We start from the raw sequence: 18,499 nt of genomic DNA, 5'->3' as shown, positions 1-18,499 counted from the left end.
ATAATAAATGTTGAAATGCGCAACAACAAAAATCCTCATTCACATATACACATTAAAGGGCTTAGGGCTTGGAAAATTTTACAATAAATACTTTATCAATTAATAATCATTGTAGTAATTACAATAATCATAATATTTATCAATAATATTGATGTTGTTGTTGATGATGATGATGATGATTATTATAATGGTAGCAATAAGTTAACATGAAAACGAAAATATGTTGACTGTCAATTTAAAGCTTAATTTGTTTATACTGTTTTCTTTTTTTTTTGCTATAATCAATCAATAAAAATAAACACTTATTGATTGTTGATTAGCAAAAAGAAGAAATCAAATCTAGTTTCACATAGACATAAAATCAAAACAATGATAATGAGTGTTTGTATTTTAATTAGTTAAAACTGAATTAAAGGCAAATATTAATCAGAGGGAAAAAAAAGGAGTTGAACTGATTGTCGTTGATTGTTGGTGGAAAAATGAAAATGTAGTGACGATAGTAAATCTTGTTTGTTGTTGTCAATGTACTTGGATGATAATGATGATGATGGTGGACACAGAGAGTGAGTAAAAGGGGGAGAAGGGGGTGGTGTGTAAATGAGAGAGAAAGTTGTAATAATGATGAAAGGGCAATGGAACAAGGAGAGAAAGTAATGAAATTTTATAAGCGAAAGCTACAAAAAGACTGTTTCACCAGGTTTCTGAGTTTAAGTCTCTTTTCGTATACAAACTGCACACATAGTACAAACATCATCTCTAATCTCATCTCACTTTGCTCTCTCTCTTTATCTTCTCTTTCTTTTTTTCTTTCTTTCATCTCCCTTATCTTCTTTGCCCCTCTCACTCACTAACCACATTCCCTTTATACTCTCTCATCAACTTGCTTCTTCTCTTTCTTCTTCTCTTTCTAATACATCTTATCATCTCTTTTTTTGGTTGTTTTTTGCTCACTCATTTCTCTCTCTCTCTCTCTCTCTCTTCGTTTTCAGCTTATCTCAAATGAAACAAACTCTCTCTTCTCTCTTTCTTCTCTTACCTCACCCCTCTTTCTCTCTTTCTCTTTCTCTCTCTCTATTTTACCATTTCTCATCTATTACTTCTCATCGTCATCATCTTTTCCCTTTTCTCTTTTGCTTGATATTCTTTTACCTGCTTCTGCTCCAATCGTCATCGTCATCATCATTTTCTTCTTTTCATGATTCTTTTCTTGATTCATTCTCTCTCTCTCTCTCTCTTTCGTTTTCAGCTTATCTCAAATGAAACAAACTCTCTCTTCTCTCTTTCTTCTCTTACCTCACCCCTCTTTCTCTCTTTCTCTCTCTATTTTACCATTTCTCATCTATTACTTCTCATCGTCATCATCTTTTCCCTTTTCTCTTTTGCTTGATATTCTTTTACCTGCTTCTGCTCCAATCGTCATCGTCATCATCATTTTCTTCTTTTCATGATTCTTTTCTTGATTCATTTCTCTCTCTCTCTCTCTCTCTCTCTCTCTCTCTCTCTAACTCCCTCCTTTTTCTTATAGTTCTCTTTTTCGTTCTGTGCAAGCGTTATTTTTTTCTTCTTCTGAATAAGTTCTGGAATAGAATGGAAAAAGAGGGTGGGTGGGAGGAGGAGGAATACGTAGATACGTAAGCAAAAAAGAAAGTTCAGTTCAGCCTAAGATGATGTTCATTCAGGCAAAAGGTCATTTTAATAATAATATCAAAAAATTACCAAGATTTTCAAGCAAACTAAACTTCTTCACATTCAAACAGATCAAATATTAATCTACTCGTTTATAAGATTATCTAAAAATAATCTTATCCCGTCAATGATTTTGAAAACAAAAAATATAATTGACAGCAAATGATGGTGATGATTATGATAATCATAATTACCAGTCTTAATTACACTGACATATTATTATTAGTATAAAAAAGCAATGGAGAGGTTGATCTTGTGCCTATTAATGTATAAATATAAAGTGATTATACATAAAGAAAGACTAACAATCAACACCCAATAAGTAAAAACAATCAACTGATTGGTAAACTTCAATTAAGATACAAAACCAACAAAATCGCAAGTACTCAAATAGTAAATAATCATCAAGGTATCTTGTTCAATATTTTCAAGAGAAAAAAAGATCATCACAATTAACTGTCAACACTTTTCGTCTCTCATATCAAATATCAAGAAAAAAATTGACGAAGATAAGTAATGAAGGTGATCTATGATAAGAGTTAATTAACTTAATTAACTCTCTCTCTCTCTCTCTCGGTCCAATTTAGATAATGAGAGTGAGAACGATAGAGAAAGATAATTGACCTCATGGAATAGAGAAAAAAAATCATGAAATATATCAATGTTAATGTGTATTAATAATTATGACAATTTATTGGTATAGATTCAATGTTATCATTGAATCAATAGCAATAATAATCAGAATGAAAAAGAAACAACCAATTTCACCATCGTTGAGTTAATTGAACGCAGATTCTAAGCCTACTGATACAGATTGTTTTTTATTTCTCTTTTCGTTTCATTTTCGAATACTGGAAAGGTAAGATTCTTATTTAGAATCGTCCATAGGAATAATTCGGCTACGTTTCTAACAAGTATTTCGTTTATTTTGGATCCTGTTCATCTGAACAAACGTTTACCTTCAGAGCGCTAATTTCTTATCAAAGCAAATTTTACTAATTTTATATTAAAAGCACAATATTGAACATTTAATCTTTAATACTACAGTTGAGGCGCTTCTTGAATTTCTTCAGATTCTGTTTGGTAAACTGGTCTGATTTGTGCTACATGAAACTACCAAAATGAAGTATAAAAAATTGTGTTACATTTATGAAGAAATAATTTCATCGCTCTTTAAACTAATGGCCAGTGTGTTATTGTGAGAGGAAAACAAAAAGTTCAGTGTGGTGTCTTGACTTTTCACATTATCTACAAGTTGAATTCGTTACAACAAGAATATAACTGAGCAAGATATTCACTTGTTCAAGAACTTACAACCCTCTCTTTCTCTCTCTATATAACATCATGAGTTTTGTTTTTCTTTCTCATTTTATCATGAAGTACTAGATGAGAGGAGAGAAAAAGAAAGAGATAGAAAGAAAGAGAGAGAGAAAGAGAATGCTCAACATGAGAAGACACGAATAACCTTGAATCTTTTCATGGGAACAATGACATTTCAATTGAGCTATAAAAGTCTCAGAAGGTTTAATATACACATACAAATCAACATAACCAAGACAAACACACAGTCTCAGATCTAACAGGGTAACTATCAGATTGAACAGAGAAAAAAGAAAGAATAAAATAGAAAAACACCAAATGATTATTATTATTATCATCATCAAATGATAAACATGTGAAACAATTAAATATTATATATATAGTATATTTATATTATCGTATTAAACGATAATACTGTTTATATGCAATGGATAACAATTACATTTGTTGTTTAAATGATTAATAGAAAAACACAAACAACAATAAGAACGAGGTTTTTAATGACTATTCTGATTAATCAGAGTTAATTATGCAATTTATTTAATCAACGGTTCTGTGATAATGATTAATTGTAATGATGATGAATGAAAATAAAAAGGTTAACATACCAGTTAAATCTGAATTTGAATCACTTTTTTCCTCCTTTTGTAACAGCATTTTGTATGTATTTATATTTATATATTTATATTCCTATGGTTGATATCACTATAAAAAGTTCATTTTTTTTTTCAATATATTGCAACTAGTTGTATATCCCTTAGAAATGGTAAAAAAAAATCCCTTCGTCAACGAATCTCTATGGCTTGATGAGACGATGAAGGTTGATGTTGTTGTTGATGATGATGATGATGATGTTGTTGTTGTTGTTGTTGTTGTTGGTAATGATGATGTTGAGATTCCTGAAAGTGAAAAAAAGGTAAACAACCAATTAGTAAATGTGAATACTTAATGACTATTAATTGATAATATCAGAGAGATTGCTGTTTATTTGTGTGTGTGTGTGTGTGTGTGTTTTATAGTCGTTTGAACAGAGATATTTATCTTTGAAATCAATTGAGTATCAAGGAAATTGGATCAATTAAATACTTTCACCGACCATGAAATTTTGCCTGGTAAAAAGAGTGAAATAAATTTATGTTTCATGTTATCAATTCTGAAAACAATTAAACTTGAAAATTAATAATTTCCTTTAATTTAACTAACATTTAAAAAGACAAAAGACTCAATGAAAATGTGAGTAAATTATTTTTCTCTATTACATTAATTATGACAAATTGTTGCTTTTCTGTTGTTGATTGTTGATTCATAATCATCATTCACGTAATCATCATCATAATAATAATAATTATAATTATAATTTAATCTTTTTCTTCATGTTAAAGGTTAATTATGAGTAACAAAAAAGAAATGAAAGATGATTTAATTCCAGGTCATTGTCAAATTATAATTAATTTAGAAAAAAAAATAATTACGAAATATTATTATTATTATTTAATGAAAGAAAAAACTTTTTGAAAATATTACGCAAAATGTTTAGTTAAACTTCAACTCCAAAGAGGGCGATAGTGTATTCGACAATTGATTGTTACATTTTAAAGATTAATTGTTGAGCAACTTTAATTATTAATTGGATTAAATTTCATCAGATTGATTGTTGAAACAAATAAATTTAGAAATAAATAAACATTAATATCTTCTAATTACCTGTGACATTATTGATATTTGTAAACTAAGAAAAGAAAACCAATAAAAGAGTGAAAGTTGACTCACTAGATGTAGACACAAGATGAAAATGTTAACCACTGAGTCAAACACCTTATTCAACCTTGTATCATGGTGATCATCTTATTATTTATTAAAAATGTTCACTGATTAATTAATAGAGGAAAATGAGGAAAAAATTATGCAACAATCAAGGTGAAGAATAGATTGATAAAGAAATTGAAAGAGAATAGAAAATAGGCTAAAAAGAACGTAGAACATTGAAAGAGTAGTTGGAAGAGAATAGAAGAAAATAAATTCTAATTCTAGGATTGAATGACCCGATTTCATGAGAGATTGAAAAATGAGAATAAGGTTACTATGGAAATTATGATGTTCTTTGCCTTGAATTGGAATAAAAATGAACCTTTCACTCATTTACTAACGGAAACAATAGAATAATAAGGTAAGTACAAGTCGCAGAAAATACGATTCAACGAAAGATCGGGTTCAATCAACGAACAAGCAAAAGAGAAAATGAAATTGCAGAAATCAGAGAAAAAGAGAATAAAAATTGTTCTTTTCTCAAAATGGAAGATAGTAAACAAACATGAAGAAAACACCATAAACCACACACAGAGAGAGGAAAATTATGGTGATATTTATATAAACATTAAACTAAATTTTCACTTACCCGATCAGCCCAGGTTTGGGTAAACCAAGAATTCACTAAATAATCCAGTTTGGGTAAGAATTGAGATGAACTTTCAATTTAAAATGGCCAATGATCACAAGAGTAAATAGGTAATCAATTTAAAGGTGTATAAAGACAAATCACAAGAAAGAAACAGAGAAAGAGAGAGCAAAGAAAACACCAGAAAAATGAGAGAGTGAGAGAGAGAAAGTGAGAGAGAATTAGAAGCAAAAGAATATACAAAAAAGAGGAAACTGTTTCATCAGGTTATACTCTTACTCCACAAAAGATGAAGCTTCAAATGCTGACATTGGAAAGTAGAAGAAAAGTAAAGACGAGGGCGGAGCTTCAAATGATCGCAGAACAACAAACACTTTATACGTTCTAGTGTCTCCACCTAATGGATAATCACCATTGGATTTTTTTCTTTTTTCGTTCAATTATTTATGGAAATTGAAATTTTCGAGCAATTTCAATTTTCTTCTGAGTTTGGACTTTTTTTCTTTCATTCACTTTCGTTTATTACATACAACAATTACTATGACAAAATTTGTACAGTTTTTGGTTTGGTAAAATTTGAAACTGAAAAAATTTCGACTAAATTGAAACAATCATTCATAATAATAGTAAATGAGTGAAAGTGAACTGTTTAAGTGACCTGATTAACAATGAAAGATATAAACACTCACTCACATGCTTAAAGGTACATGAAATCAAATGGACAAGTAAATCCAGTTATAAGAGAGAAAGAGAGAGAAAGAGAGAGGGAGGAGGATGAACAAAAGTGGGAGTTTAGGTTAACTCACATTTCAAGTGAAAGTGAAAGTTAATCACTTTTTCTTGGAGAGAAAATTTATCTCTCTCTCTCTCTCTCTTTCTGATCTCTTGGCCTTCATTTTCGTGCACTAACCATATACAAATGAATGAGAGAAAAGGTCAGGTTAAGTTTACGAATGACGAAAGATGTCGGGATAAGAGAGAGAAGGAGAGAGAGAGAGAGAGAGTCGAAAATTTCACCTTAACATTTGGTTTCGATTCAATTGGTTCGTGTGTTTGTTTTTTTTACGATTATCGGTAAATCGAAGTGTATTCATCGTTAATTGTTTCATTCCAAATAGATGATTGAACAGATTGAAAGAGAAGAAGATGAAAAATAAAGAGGATAAAAATGCGACAATTTTCATCTTAGTTTTTCGCTCTTTCTTTTCCTTCTTTAATATTTTTCTTCTCTTTCTTCTTTTCCTTCTTCATCTTCTTCTCATCTTCTCATCTTGTTTGTACAACTCTCTTTCTTTTCTTCTCTTTCTTTTCTCTTCAAGGCCAACCCGAAAATGTACCTAGAGAAGCTGACCTTGACTTTCTCTCTTATTCTCTCTTTCTTTCTCTCTCTCTCTCTCTCTCTCTTTCTCTCTCTTTCTTTCTCTCTCTCTCTCTTTCTCTCTCTTTCTTTCTTTCTTTCTCTCTCTTTCGTTTTTCATCTTCTTCTTTCCTCTTCATCATCTTAAAACCAGCTAAACCTTTTTTCATGTACCGTCAACGATTCAATGATTAACCTTGATTTAAGCCATTTAGTTTCTGCTCTTCTTCATCATCCTTATCATCCTCTTTCTCTCTTTCTTGCATTTAACTCATTCACTTTCTCTTTTCCCCTTTATCATCTCTTTCTTCAAGCAGACTGTTTTTTCATCATCATCATCATCACCATCTCTCTGTCTCTCTCTTCTCTGAACTTCAAGTTGAAATTTTTATCTCCAAACTCAAATCAACATTTCTTTTTTATTACTTTCATCATGATGATGATGATAATTCATGGAACGGAAAAGAAAGTAAAGAAAACGAGAAAATAAACTTGAAATTGGCAAAAACGTTGATTGTTAGTCAACAACAACTTAAATAGAAACAACAATAAAACCCTAATAAGACAATAGACTAATTAAAATGTTAATATTAATTAACGATAACAATCAGGCAACAGCAACAACAAGAAACCAACGAACGCCTCTAAAAGCATCGTTGGTTCACCAACGCCTCCAGAATCAACGTTCATTTCGTTGCAACGATTCAAACGAAGATGAAAACGAGAGAGAGAGAGAGAGAGAAAAAAAAACTTTAAAACAGAAAGAGAAAAAATTCTCTCTCATTTATAATAAATGATGATTATTCTTTCAGCTTGTCAGATTATCTGATTATCATCATGATAAAATGTTCATCATTTCGTATAAATAAGAGATTGATAGAGTTACTTTAATGTCTGAAAGTTTCTCTTTCTTTTTCATCTTTCATCTTCTTCCATGTTATAACAACCTTCAGTTTTCTCTCTCTCTCACTCACTCTCCCTCTCACCATCATCTATGTGATTAAATGATAGACTGTAAATTTCATTCAAGTGTTGTCACTCTCATCATCATGATAATAATAATCATCATCATCGTGCTCATGTATCTACACATCATCATCATCAACATGAAATATAAAAATAATGCTGATGTTTAAAGCTATAACTTCATAAAGATAATGATGTTGATGATCATAATTATCATGATGATTACCTGATTAACTCCGGAAACCAGGGTAACCATTAATAAACAATGGCCTTGAACTGTTTTTTGTAGGTTATCATCAATCAATTGATTGTTGTTGTTGATTGTTTCATTTGGTTTTCTATTAACATTGTTTTTTTTTCTTTATCCATATCAAATTATTAACTGTTAATGTATTATTATTAATAGTTGGTAAATTATGTACAACAATCAAGGGTTATATATGTATATTTATATCATGATCATGATTAAAAGTATGAGTGTGTTAATATTGATTTTTTTCATTATTTTGTCTACTAAATCATCAGCAATTAACATCATATTTACACAATGTAATATTTACTATTATTATGATTGTATCTTTAAGTACATAATACAATCCTAATTGCTGGTGATAATCAAGACTCAAAATTGATTGAGACAAAAATGAACTGAACAAAATCAAACTCAAACTCAAAATGTAATAATAATATTTACATGGAGAAGGAACCGGAAAAAGGAAATAGACTCTGGTGTTAATCATGATTAACCTTTTCCTTTGTGATAATATGTTAAACCAATCAAAGAAATGAATCAATTGACAATTTTAATGTCGTGTTAATGACAAGTTACAAGTCTTTGATTACTCACAATGAGAGAGAGCAAAAAATGAAAGTATCCACCATGAATCGTCATGGGATAAGCTGTTGTTAACCAGTTACAATGAATAATTCAGTGGAAAAAAACCAGAATCAGAACCAGAAATGTTGAAATAATCAACGACCAGAAGCAATAACAGCAACTTTACCCAACCGAACAAATTGTTGGTTATTTTTTTTCTTCTCTTTCATTTTTATTCTTTTTTCTCTCTCTCACTTTGCTGTTCAATTCTTTGAGCCCGAACATTATCATCATCATCATCATAACAGTCCAAGGTCACCTTCTTCCAATCCTTTTGTTCTCTCTCGCCATCTTCATCTTCATCTTCTTCTTCTTTCTTTCTTTTCAACCTTCTGACGCTGTTTACCTGTAAAATAAACGCTCACACAACACAAACACCAACAACTTAAACCACTTAAATACGTGAATCTGTATTGGTACCACACCCACCGGTTGTTTCTCCAGGTTGTGAATTATATATATGATGTTGGTACCAAGGAGAAAATAACAACAACAACAGCTTAGAAACGATAAGAATTGAATTCATTTCTAATATTCATTGTTATTTGAATGCTTTTTATAAATCTCTGGGTTTTGTTTTGTTCACCTTTTCAGTTTACCTTTATGTTCATGTTTTCGTATTATTAGTTTTCTGGTTTCATGATAATACAAAACTGGTTATCAATTGAGTTTCTTTGTCTATCTTCATAGCTCCTTCTCAGTCTCTCTCAGTCTCTCTCTCTCTCTCTCTCTCTCTCTCTCTCTCTCTCTCTCTCTCTCTCTCTCTCTCTCTCTCATTAGAAAACAATGGAAATATGAAAGAGAAATTAAATTGTTCAGAGATATTTCAATTCTTTGCACTTTTCTCATTCAATCATTTTATCCTGTTTCATGTGAACTTTTCATGTAAGAATATATTAATTATTCTGGTAGAAAATTAATGATAGAGGTTATTCGTTGAGTGTTTTTCTCTGGTAAAATATCATCATCATGGTGATGAGAAAAAGGGAAAAATAGATGTGTAGCACTAGAATAGCTAAAGAAATAGAAAAGAGAGAGAGAGAAAGAGGGGAAAAAGTTCTAGGATTGAATGACCTGATTTCATGAGGAAAATAAGGTTACTATGGAAATCATGATGTTCGTTGCCTTGAATAGAATTTAATAGAATGATGATGAGAACGTTGATAAAACTATTAAGGTAAACAAATTGTCAACGTATTATCAATTAGGGCCAACGACATGGTTATAATCAATAGATAATGAGTGAGAATCAAATTTAAATGATTCAATCAATCAATTCAATCTCTCTCACTGGGTTAGATTTAATCTCATCGTAATAATCATCATAAGTGTTAATCATGATGTAAAAAAATTCGAAACCATTCCAATTGTTTAGTATAACCCAAAGTATTGATCTGTTTAAAGATTATCATCGTATTAGTGTTTTTGTTACAATAAATTCGTTCTCATTTTTGACTCTGATTCGAGTTCGAAATAAACTTTATCTCGAACTTTTTTCTTTCTTTCTTTTTCTATCTCACTTGGGTAAATAGGCTAAGAGACAGTCTGGGTTAAGGTCACAGAACTTTGCGCCTGTGTGATTATCGTATTACACTTTCATCTCTCTCTCTCTCTTCTTATTCTCTCTCATCTTATAATGATCATGATGACGATGATGATGATGATGCCCTAGATTTTTATTCTGTTACGAACAGACTCGAAACTGAATTTGGTTCATAAAGTGAAGGACTTTTTCCCCTTCATATATTTTTCTCTTTCTCCCAGTTACTCGTATCATCGTCATCGTCACCACCACCCTCAAACTCCCACTCCCACTTCCTCTTCATCTCTCTCCTGTTCTCTTTCTCTTGCAACTCTTTCTCTCCATCAAATCTCACAGAGAATTGAAAAAGAACGTTGATTTTTCTGTTTATACCTTGATGAGTTCAATTCGATTTCATCTTCATCCCTCCCTCTCTCTCTCTCTCACTCATCTTGTAGGTCATTTATATCATCATCTCCACCCCCTTTCCCCTGATAACCTTGTTTCCATTTAATTTATCATTATCATCTCCATGATTATAACTGAATCTGTTTAACATCCAATTCTCCCTCTTCCTTTCACACACACTTATCTTCATTCATCATCATCATAATAAAAATTTAATTGGTTAATTTGTAGCACAAATGATTATATAAATAATCATATTTACCTATTGATAAATTTCAATTGAAATGCGGAACAGAAAATTCAATGTTAAATATAATTTATCATTTCGACCGCTGGTCCGAGTCAAATGTCCAGTAAGTTTAGAGTTTCCTTTTTTCATCTGCCTTATGTTAACCTTATGTACACCTTTTGTTTTGCTATTTTGCCATTGATCTTGAAAAAAGAGAGAGAGAGAGAGAGAAATGTTTTCACTGCCACCGACTGACAGACTGACCTCTCCCACTTTAGCTCTTGTTAAGGGTCATTTTCGGAGGCCAGTAAATGGAGCAAAAAGAGAAAGAGAAGCTTAAACAACAAAGGAACCATTTTTTTCTCACACACTCTTCACTGGAACGTGAAGTAAACACACAGACCTAAGAATCAATAAGAACCACCAAGATATTCAATCTTATTTTTGGCACTTCCGTTGGGTCCATTTGACTTCCTATCGATATCAATTAACGAGTATACAAACGTATTGATCGCGAAGATGAACCAAAGTGAAAATCCTCGAAAAAGGAACCGTTCTAATGGGATAACAATCGAAACGGTAACGATTGATAAGCGAAAGTGAAAGTGGCATTGACCTTACAAAACAGAGGAAGATGATGATGATCATCATAACTTTTGAGAGAGGAAGAGAGAGAGAGAGAGAAAGGAACAAGAATATCTAAGCGAAGAGAGAAAATCTTAGAGGTCAAAGGTCTTTTCTCTTTCTTTTTCTCTTTCTTTTCTTCCCAAACTTGTCTTGATAATCTTTTGTATTATAACAACAGTTAGAACGATAACAAAAGCTCATTTCTCTTCCTCATCCTCATCATCGCTCTTCCTTTTACTGACTTACTTATACTTGTACTTCGTGTGTCCTCATGATGATGAGACTATTTTTGGGATAAACTTGATCTTCTCATCCTCCTAATCATCTTAAAATTTTCAAAATTAATCAACATCCGTATTTAGATTAACCGATTAATTATCTTTATCTCATCTTCTTGTGAATCAATTAATCCAAATCACCAATTTACTGTTTTTCACACTTAAGCCTTTCGATAATCTTAGTAAATAATCAACATGAACCATTTGATTGTGATGATTTATAATTACAATCAATTCTGTTGATATTGTTGAGAAGGGAATTTTTTTTTCTTTTCCTTTCCTATTTGAATTTGAATAGAAACAAACACCAGATAATCAACATTAGAACCACAATTTATTAATCTTATTAACGATCGTTGATTCAAATCGTTGATTGTAATCAAACCTTTAATTAGCATTTTCCCTTGAACAGGAAAATAATAAAAACACGTTCACGTTTCAATTATGATCACAATCGGTAACAAGTTAACATTTAATGTTACCTTTTCGGTGATTTCTCAGATTGTCAATTTGTTTTCTCTTTTCATGGTTCTTGAACTTTCAATTGATTCATTATCAATTGTTCAATAATTAATCACCGTTAATCAACGTTAATCATGTTCACAAATGTGTCGCAATATTAAACTTTGTAAACATAACAATTGATCATCTTAATCAACTACCAACAATCACAAATTATTAACAATAAAGATGAATCAATATCTAAGTTCATAGTTACTCAATTAAATGGATAATTAAGTTAATTAGAATTTTTTTCTACCTGATTTTCTCTCTCTCTCTCTCTCTCTCTCTCTCTCTCTCTCTCTCTCTCTCTCTCTCTTCATTTTCTATTAGTTCGAGATCGCTTTTGGATGAAACGACGAAATTAGGTTAACATGTCACAGCGAAGGAGATGAAGAAGATGAAGAAGATGAAAAAGAAAGTGAATCTTGTCTTCTCTTTCTTTCTATGGGTCACGCAGCGACATCAAGTACTCACAATTAACATTACGAATTGTTAACCCGATTGATAATTAAATTGATCCATTGATCAATTTCAATTACAAAGGTGATTAAATTACTAGTTTATTGGTAAAAACTTTTCGTACAACAGAAACGACGAAAAAAACAAAACCAAACAAGATCACATTTTAAACGCGACAATTAAGTTAAATGATTAAACTTGATTCCAACTGATTGATTGGTAAACCTTGACCTGTTTAAATTGTTTCTCTTTTTTTCTTAATTAGTATCACAATTAACTATTAAAAATTATGATTGGTCCATTTTTGATCTACTTGTTTAACTTTGTATTAACTTTTCAATTGTTCCTTAAATTAAATTGTTAGTTCAGCTATTCAAGAGTTAATTGTTACCCTTTCGTAACTTTTATATTGTTCAATTAATGATCCTTTCAGTGTAAGTCACCAATTTAATTTAATTGTTGTTGATTAACAATTTTTTGTTCTCTCTCTTTCTCTCTTTCTCCTTTAGTGATCATTAATTTACTTAATTAACTTAATTTGATTATCTTTTCTTCATTTTAATTTACCCGCGGGTCTTTAGTTCAATTGATTTAACAATTTAGATAATTAAACCAGAGAATTGATTTTGTTTATTGTCTTATTTGTTTTCATTTGATTACAATTAATTAGTGGAAATTAAATTTACTTTTTTCTTAATTGTTACACTTTAAATTACTGTTTACATGATGGTCAACAATTTAAACGAAAACCTTGATTCCAATCTGAATGTTAAACGATTGGATGACAATTAACTAAATGTTTGTTTATGTTTGTAGTGAATGAGAAAGTTAATTGTTACCATTTATCCTTAATTGTTTGTTTTGTGGTGAAAATCAGTTGATTGTTGAACATAAATTCTTTCAACTGTTAATTAACTACCCACTTAATTACTAATGATTATCTTTTTGTTTCCATATATTTTTTAGGCCATTTAAATATAACTGGTCAACTATTGGTCAGTCGAGGATGAATTAATTTCTTCATCTGAAACATTTAAACTAATTAACAATTTTTCGAGTTAAATTAAAACTAATTAATTGTTTCGTCACTCAAATTTGTACTCATAATCAAAAGCCTCAATCATTCATTATAATTGTCAGTTGATTGTTGAGTATATTGACCAACCATTGGTCAAGCATTTCATGTGAATACAATATTGTAACTTAATCACTAATTGTAATAGAAATGATTAGCTAAATATTCAGATTAACGTGCGAGTTAATTATCAACAAACTACTAATTGAATTAAATACTCGATTAAAATTCTAAATTAATTGGTTGAACTTTTTCAGCTCGAACTTGAAAATGTCGATTTTTGATCTAAAATCAACCGCGAAAGGAAAAAAAACTTTGCCGATTCAGTGCCAATCGAAAGGCCTAAGTGATTCAATCACTTTTTCCCCGAAGTGAAAATCAAATTAACTCTAAATTAGTTAAATTGTTGGATGAAAATTAATTAATTTCATTTTCTTTTCTCATTCAATTTGCCCGGTCTTTAGTTCAACTGATTGGATACCGATGATCCTATTGATAAGATTGAGGCTTTTTCTTAATGTTTGACAGATTTAAATGTTCATTGTTTCAATTGACTACAATTAATTAATACTTTTTTCTTGTTGACAGTAATTAAGGTAAGTAGACAATTAAACTAATTCTCCTATTATCCTGTGACAGTTGATCCCAATTTCTTTGCTTTTTAATTAGATTAAATCAAATCTCATTCTATTCTCTTATCAACTCAATTCTCGTTTTCAATTTTTCCACAAAATGAGAATCTTATTTTCTAATTGTTTTCCATCTTGTTAATTAATCGTTGACATTAATTGTGATCTGTGTTTTAAGATTAATCAGTTGATCATGTTGCTTTCGTTAAATTGTCTGTTCTTTTTTTCATAGAGATTCATTTGTTTAACAGGGTGAAATTAGAATTTTAGAATTTTAGATTTTCTTTTTCACTTTTTTTTCTCTCTTCAGTGTTGATACATTTTCTTTTCTCTTCTATTTAAATCCATTTGGTTCGGATATTTTTCTTTTGTTTTTGCTTCTTAATTTATTCTCCTCTTTAATTCGATCTCTTGATTATCTTTGACAAGAATATCTTCTAATTTAATGTTCTCTTCTCTTTGCAGTTAACATCGATCTGATCCATTCTCTAACCTAATCCACATCTTTTTGTCTCTTTGGTGTTACTCTCAAGTTACTCATCTTCAAAGTGTTTTCTCTTTATTTTTTTTACTATTTTTTGGTTTAAGAATTTGATTAATTGCAAGCATGTCCGAAATGCGAGAATATATTGTAATCAAGTTGAAAGAAATGGGTTTCGATGAAGCCAAAATCGAGCGAGCTTGTAATTCAACAACATGTGAATCTCTGGATCAAGTCATGGAATGGATTATAACTGAGAGTGAACGAGAATTCAATCCTCCGGTTGATAATTCATCTTCTCCTGCCACTGCCACTGCTGTTTCTCCTCCTTCCACTGACGCTGTTGGTGCTGATGGTAGTTCACCTGCGAAAGATTCAAATTTACCAAGTGAAAATGTCGCTGCCAATTTGAGTAAAGGTTTGAACGATGGTGTTGCCACCGAAGAGAAGAAAGTGAAAACTGCCGAAGAGATTGAAGCGGAAAAGAAAAAACTTGAAGATAAGATTAAACAGAGGCGTTTAATCCGAGAAGAAGAGGAAAGAAAACAAGCCATTGAAAAGGAAAAGAAAAGACGGGAAACTGGATCAGAGATAAGCAAATTTCGTGAACAATATGAGACTCAAGAGAAAATTCGTATCGCCCAAGAGATAAGGAAGGAAAAATTGGAGCGAGAAGCTCATAAAAATCCGTTCTTGGTAAGAATTAAACATGATCCATTTTCGAAATTCTATCACTTCCTATTTATCTTTTTTTTTTTCTAACAAATTGTTCTCTTCAATTTTCCCAGAGCAAATAAAGAAAGACAGGGAAGCCATGAAGAGAGAAAATCAAACAAATACATCGTCAATACCCTCTACAAGTGGATCGACTCCTAGTAAAGTGACCAACACTGGAACAAGTGGGGCCAATGCATCCGAATGTAAATTGGCCATTAGACTTCCGGATGGATCTTCGCTTATTCAAAAGTTCACTCCAAATGAACAACTTGCAGCGGTTAGATTATTTATTCAATTGAATCGAAAGGATCTCTTTGGACCGGATAGTGCAACTCGACCATTTAAACTTCATATGCCACCGAATAAAGCGTTTACCGAAGAGGACATGGAACGAACTTTATTGGACTTGGGTCTTTGCCCGTCCGCTCGACTTTTTCTTACCGATATAAGGAGACCATAGAAATGGGAAAATAAGCATGAGCTTATTTTTTTTTTACTATTCTCTTGTATTAATGGCATTTTATACTTGCAAATAGGTTGAATAAAATCTAGAATTGAGTTAAACTGTCAAATTTAACAATTAAGAAGATTAATCTTTTACAAATTACGAGAAAATTTTTTTTCCCCATTTTTAATACAAATGGCAACACTTTTACTTGATACGAAAATTTCATATTCTTGATTTAGGATTGAAATTATCGTTGTTTTCTTATATTATCATTTCTTTTGGTTAACAAATGGTCTCTGGGTCGTATTGAACTAAATTATTTCAGTTTTGTTTTACCTTTGCTAATTAATTTGTGAGGATTAAACTCTGTTTTTTTTTATCATATTTGGAAACATTTTGTTGTTTATCAAACAGTATTTCAGTGTCTACCAAATGATCACTGATGAGGAGAAAAGGAAATAATAGTTTTTGTTTAGCAATTTATGAATTGTTGGATCCATCGTTGGAATTATTATTATCATTATTGCGTGGATTATTACCATCGACTCCTCGTCGAATCTGATCATAAAGATCTGGATTTATATTTTGAAATTGACGTGCTAATTGTTGACCAATATTCATCATTGCTTCAATGTTTATACCAGATAATGCATCAGCTGATAAACCTCCTGGTAAGACTCCAGGTAAACCTCCGGGTCCCATAGGAGGTATTCCTGGGCCACCTTCACCTGGTGCAGGAAAATCCTCAGGAGGATTAGGGATACCTGATGGGGCACCGGACGGAGGTCCTCCAGGTCGTCCACCACCACCACCAGCCAGAGACCCAAAAACATTACTCATCACACCTCGAACCATGTTTTGCATACCTGGATCTTGAAGAAGACCTTCAGCAACTTGAGCCACCGCTGGATTTTGAAGGAAGGTTGAGAATGGATTCGATCTCTATAATATAAATCAGAATGTAATAGAAAAAATTTTAAAATCAACATTAAATTGCCGAGATACAAAAACCAAATTATCTTTAAATTACTCACCTCAAGTTCAGCTATATTGTCCTCGGCAACGGCAAGATTGCTGGAATAACTGTCATTATGAGGATCCAATTCCAAAGCTTTCTTGTAATTGTCTCGAGCAAGATGATGATTATTAAGATTAGCATAAGCTAAACCCATTCGTCCATAAGCTTTACTATAATTGGGATCAATTTCAATAGCCCTACGACAGTCCTCAATAGCAAAGGTGTGTTGATTTAATTTACTATAAGCAGCAGCCCTGGTAAAATGAAACCAAAAATTTCAAGTCAATACAAATTACTCTTGATATGGTCAATAGATCTTGTCACAAGATGAGCAGCAGAAAATGATTGAAAATTTTATGCAAGTCATTTAAAATTAATTATCAAAATGTTGGTAATGTTTTGAACTCAAATGGTAAAGGAAACGTCAATAATTAATCAGAAATAATGGATTAAATTAATTTTTCTGCATTAAGTGAAGCTGATAAGAGGATAATGATTGGAAAATACTGAATGAAATCCGATTCACTATTGAGTATCCAGAGAGTAGCAATAATTACATGGAAACATTTGAACACCATGGTGATAAAAAATTAGAAAATAAATTGTTGATGAGAAGATTAATTTATATTCTCTCTTCTTATTACTAACCTGTTACAGTAGAAAACAGCATTTTTTGGATCCAATTTGATAGCCTTGGTGTAAGAATCTAAAGCATCTTTGTACTGTTCCATTTTCATCAGGTCATTTCCTCGAGTTTTAAGATTTTCCGCTTCCCTACGATCTTCTTCAGAAACAGGCTCATCGGAATCCTAAGACATGGACAAAGAAAGTGAATTAATTTTGTGCGAAATTTTTAAAACAACCAAACGAGAAAAGGTAAATTACCTTGCCCAAAGGCTCATTTTTAATGGCATCTTGATAAATTTCCACCAGTGATCGAGATGGTAAAAGATGGACATCACTTGAGCTAATACGATAAACGGTTTCCAGACATTGGATAGCAACTGATCAGAATAAATCACAAATAGTGACAATAGAGAAGAGAAAAGAATTAATTACAATGGAAATGTATTCAACCAATAAGATTAATCATCATCAAAAGAATAGAATTAATTATTTTTTTTTACTAATCAAAAAGAAAGGGAAAAGAGGGAAGAGAGAAAGAGAAAGTACCCAATAGAAAAGGGTCGAAAGTAAAATAGACAGAGAAAAGAATAGAAAATAACAAAGACTCTCTCTTACCTTCTAAGCCTTCCTTGTCTTCACCAGTTAAATCATCACTTCGTAATTGATCACCAAGATATTGAACAATACTAGCAGCAAGACGCTTCTCAAATGACATGATTAATTAACTCACAATTCGAAACAATTAAAACAAAAAGAGAGAATATTTAAAATCAATTAAATTGATTAGAAAACAAACAAATTAAATTGAGTAAAAAAAAACGTTTCCAACCAAAGATTCAACATTTGTTGTAACTGAGATTCGGTTGGAAATCAACC

General features: G+C 31.2%; 2 protein-coding genes across 2 annotated transcripts; one reads left to right on the top strand and one right to left on the bottom strand.

The window, feature by feature from the left end:
* The first annotated feature begins 14,147 nt into the window (after nucleotides 1–14,147).
* Nucleotides 14,148–16,123, top strand: LOC128395321 (UBX domain-containing protein 1-like). Its single transcript, XM_053355733.1, has 3 exons — nucleotides 14,148–14,299; nucleotides 14,798–15,509; nucleotides 15,604–16,123. Exons 2-3 carry the CDS (start codon nucleotides 14,940–14,942, stop codon nucleotides 15,988–15,990), a joined length of 957 nt encoding a protein of 318 aa, XP_053211708.1. The 5' UTR covers nucleotides 14,148–14,299; nucleotides 14,798–14,939; the 3' UTR covers nucleotides 15,991–16,123.
* Nucleotides 16,120–18,458, bottom strand: LOC128395320 (small glutamine-rich tetratricopeptide repeat-containing protein beta-like). The gene is made up of 5 exons (XM_053355732.1): nucleotides 18,239–18,458; nucleotides 17,882–18,000; nucleotides 17,645–17,805; nucleotides 17,013–17,250; nucleotides 16,120–16,920 (listed from the first exon to the last, which is right to left on the bottom strand). Exons 1-5 carry the CDS (start codon nucleotides 18,336–18,338, stop codon nucleotides 16,459–16,461), a joined length of 1,080 nt encoding a protein of 359 aa, XP_053211707.1. The 5' UTR covers nucleotides 18,339–18,458; the 3' UTR covers nucleotides 16,120–16,458.
* Between the last annotated feature and the right edge of the window lie 41 nt (nucleotides 18,459–18,499).

The sequence above is a fragment of the Panonychus citri genome, unplaced genomic scaffold, assembly GCF_014898815.1.
Source record: "Panonychus citri isolate SS breed McGregor unplaced genomic scaffold, ASM1489881v1 Contig00141, whole genome shotgun sequence".
Taxonomy (NCBI): Eukaryota; Metazoa; Arthropoda; class Arachnida; order Trombidiformes; family Tetranychidae; genus Panonychus; species Panonychus citri.
The sequence above is the reverse complement of the archived record's forward strand: the minus strand, read 5'-3'. Positions and strand labels throughout refer to the sequence as shown.

Bases quoted from the DNA above. Each gene is read 5' to 3' on its own strand.
- LOC128395321 (XM_053355733.1), top strand. From the start codon at position 14,940: ATGTCCGAAATGCGAGAATATATTGTAATCAAGTTGAAAGAAATGGGT. The intron at 15,510-15,603 runs GTAAGAATTAAA...ATTTTCCCAGAG, and splicing joins CTCATAAAAATCCGTTCTTG to CAAATAAAGAAAGACAGGGA.
- LOC128395320 (XM_053355732.1), bottom strand. From the start codon at position 18,338: ATGTCATTTGAGAAGCGTCTTGCTGCTAGTATTGTTCAATATCTTGGT. The intron at 18,001-18,238 runs GTAAGAGAGAGT...TATTCTGATCAG, and splicing joins AGACAAGGAAGGCTTAGAAG to TTGCTATCCAATGTCTGGAA. The intron at 16,921-17,012 runs GTGAGTAATTTA...TTTATATTATAG, and splicing joins ACAATATAGCTGAACTTGAG to AGATCGAATCCATTCTCAAC.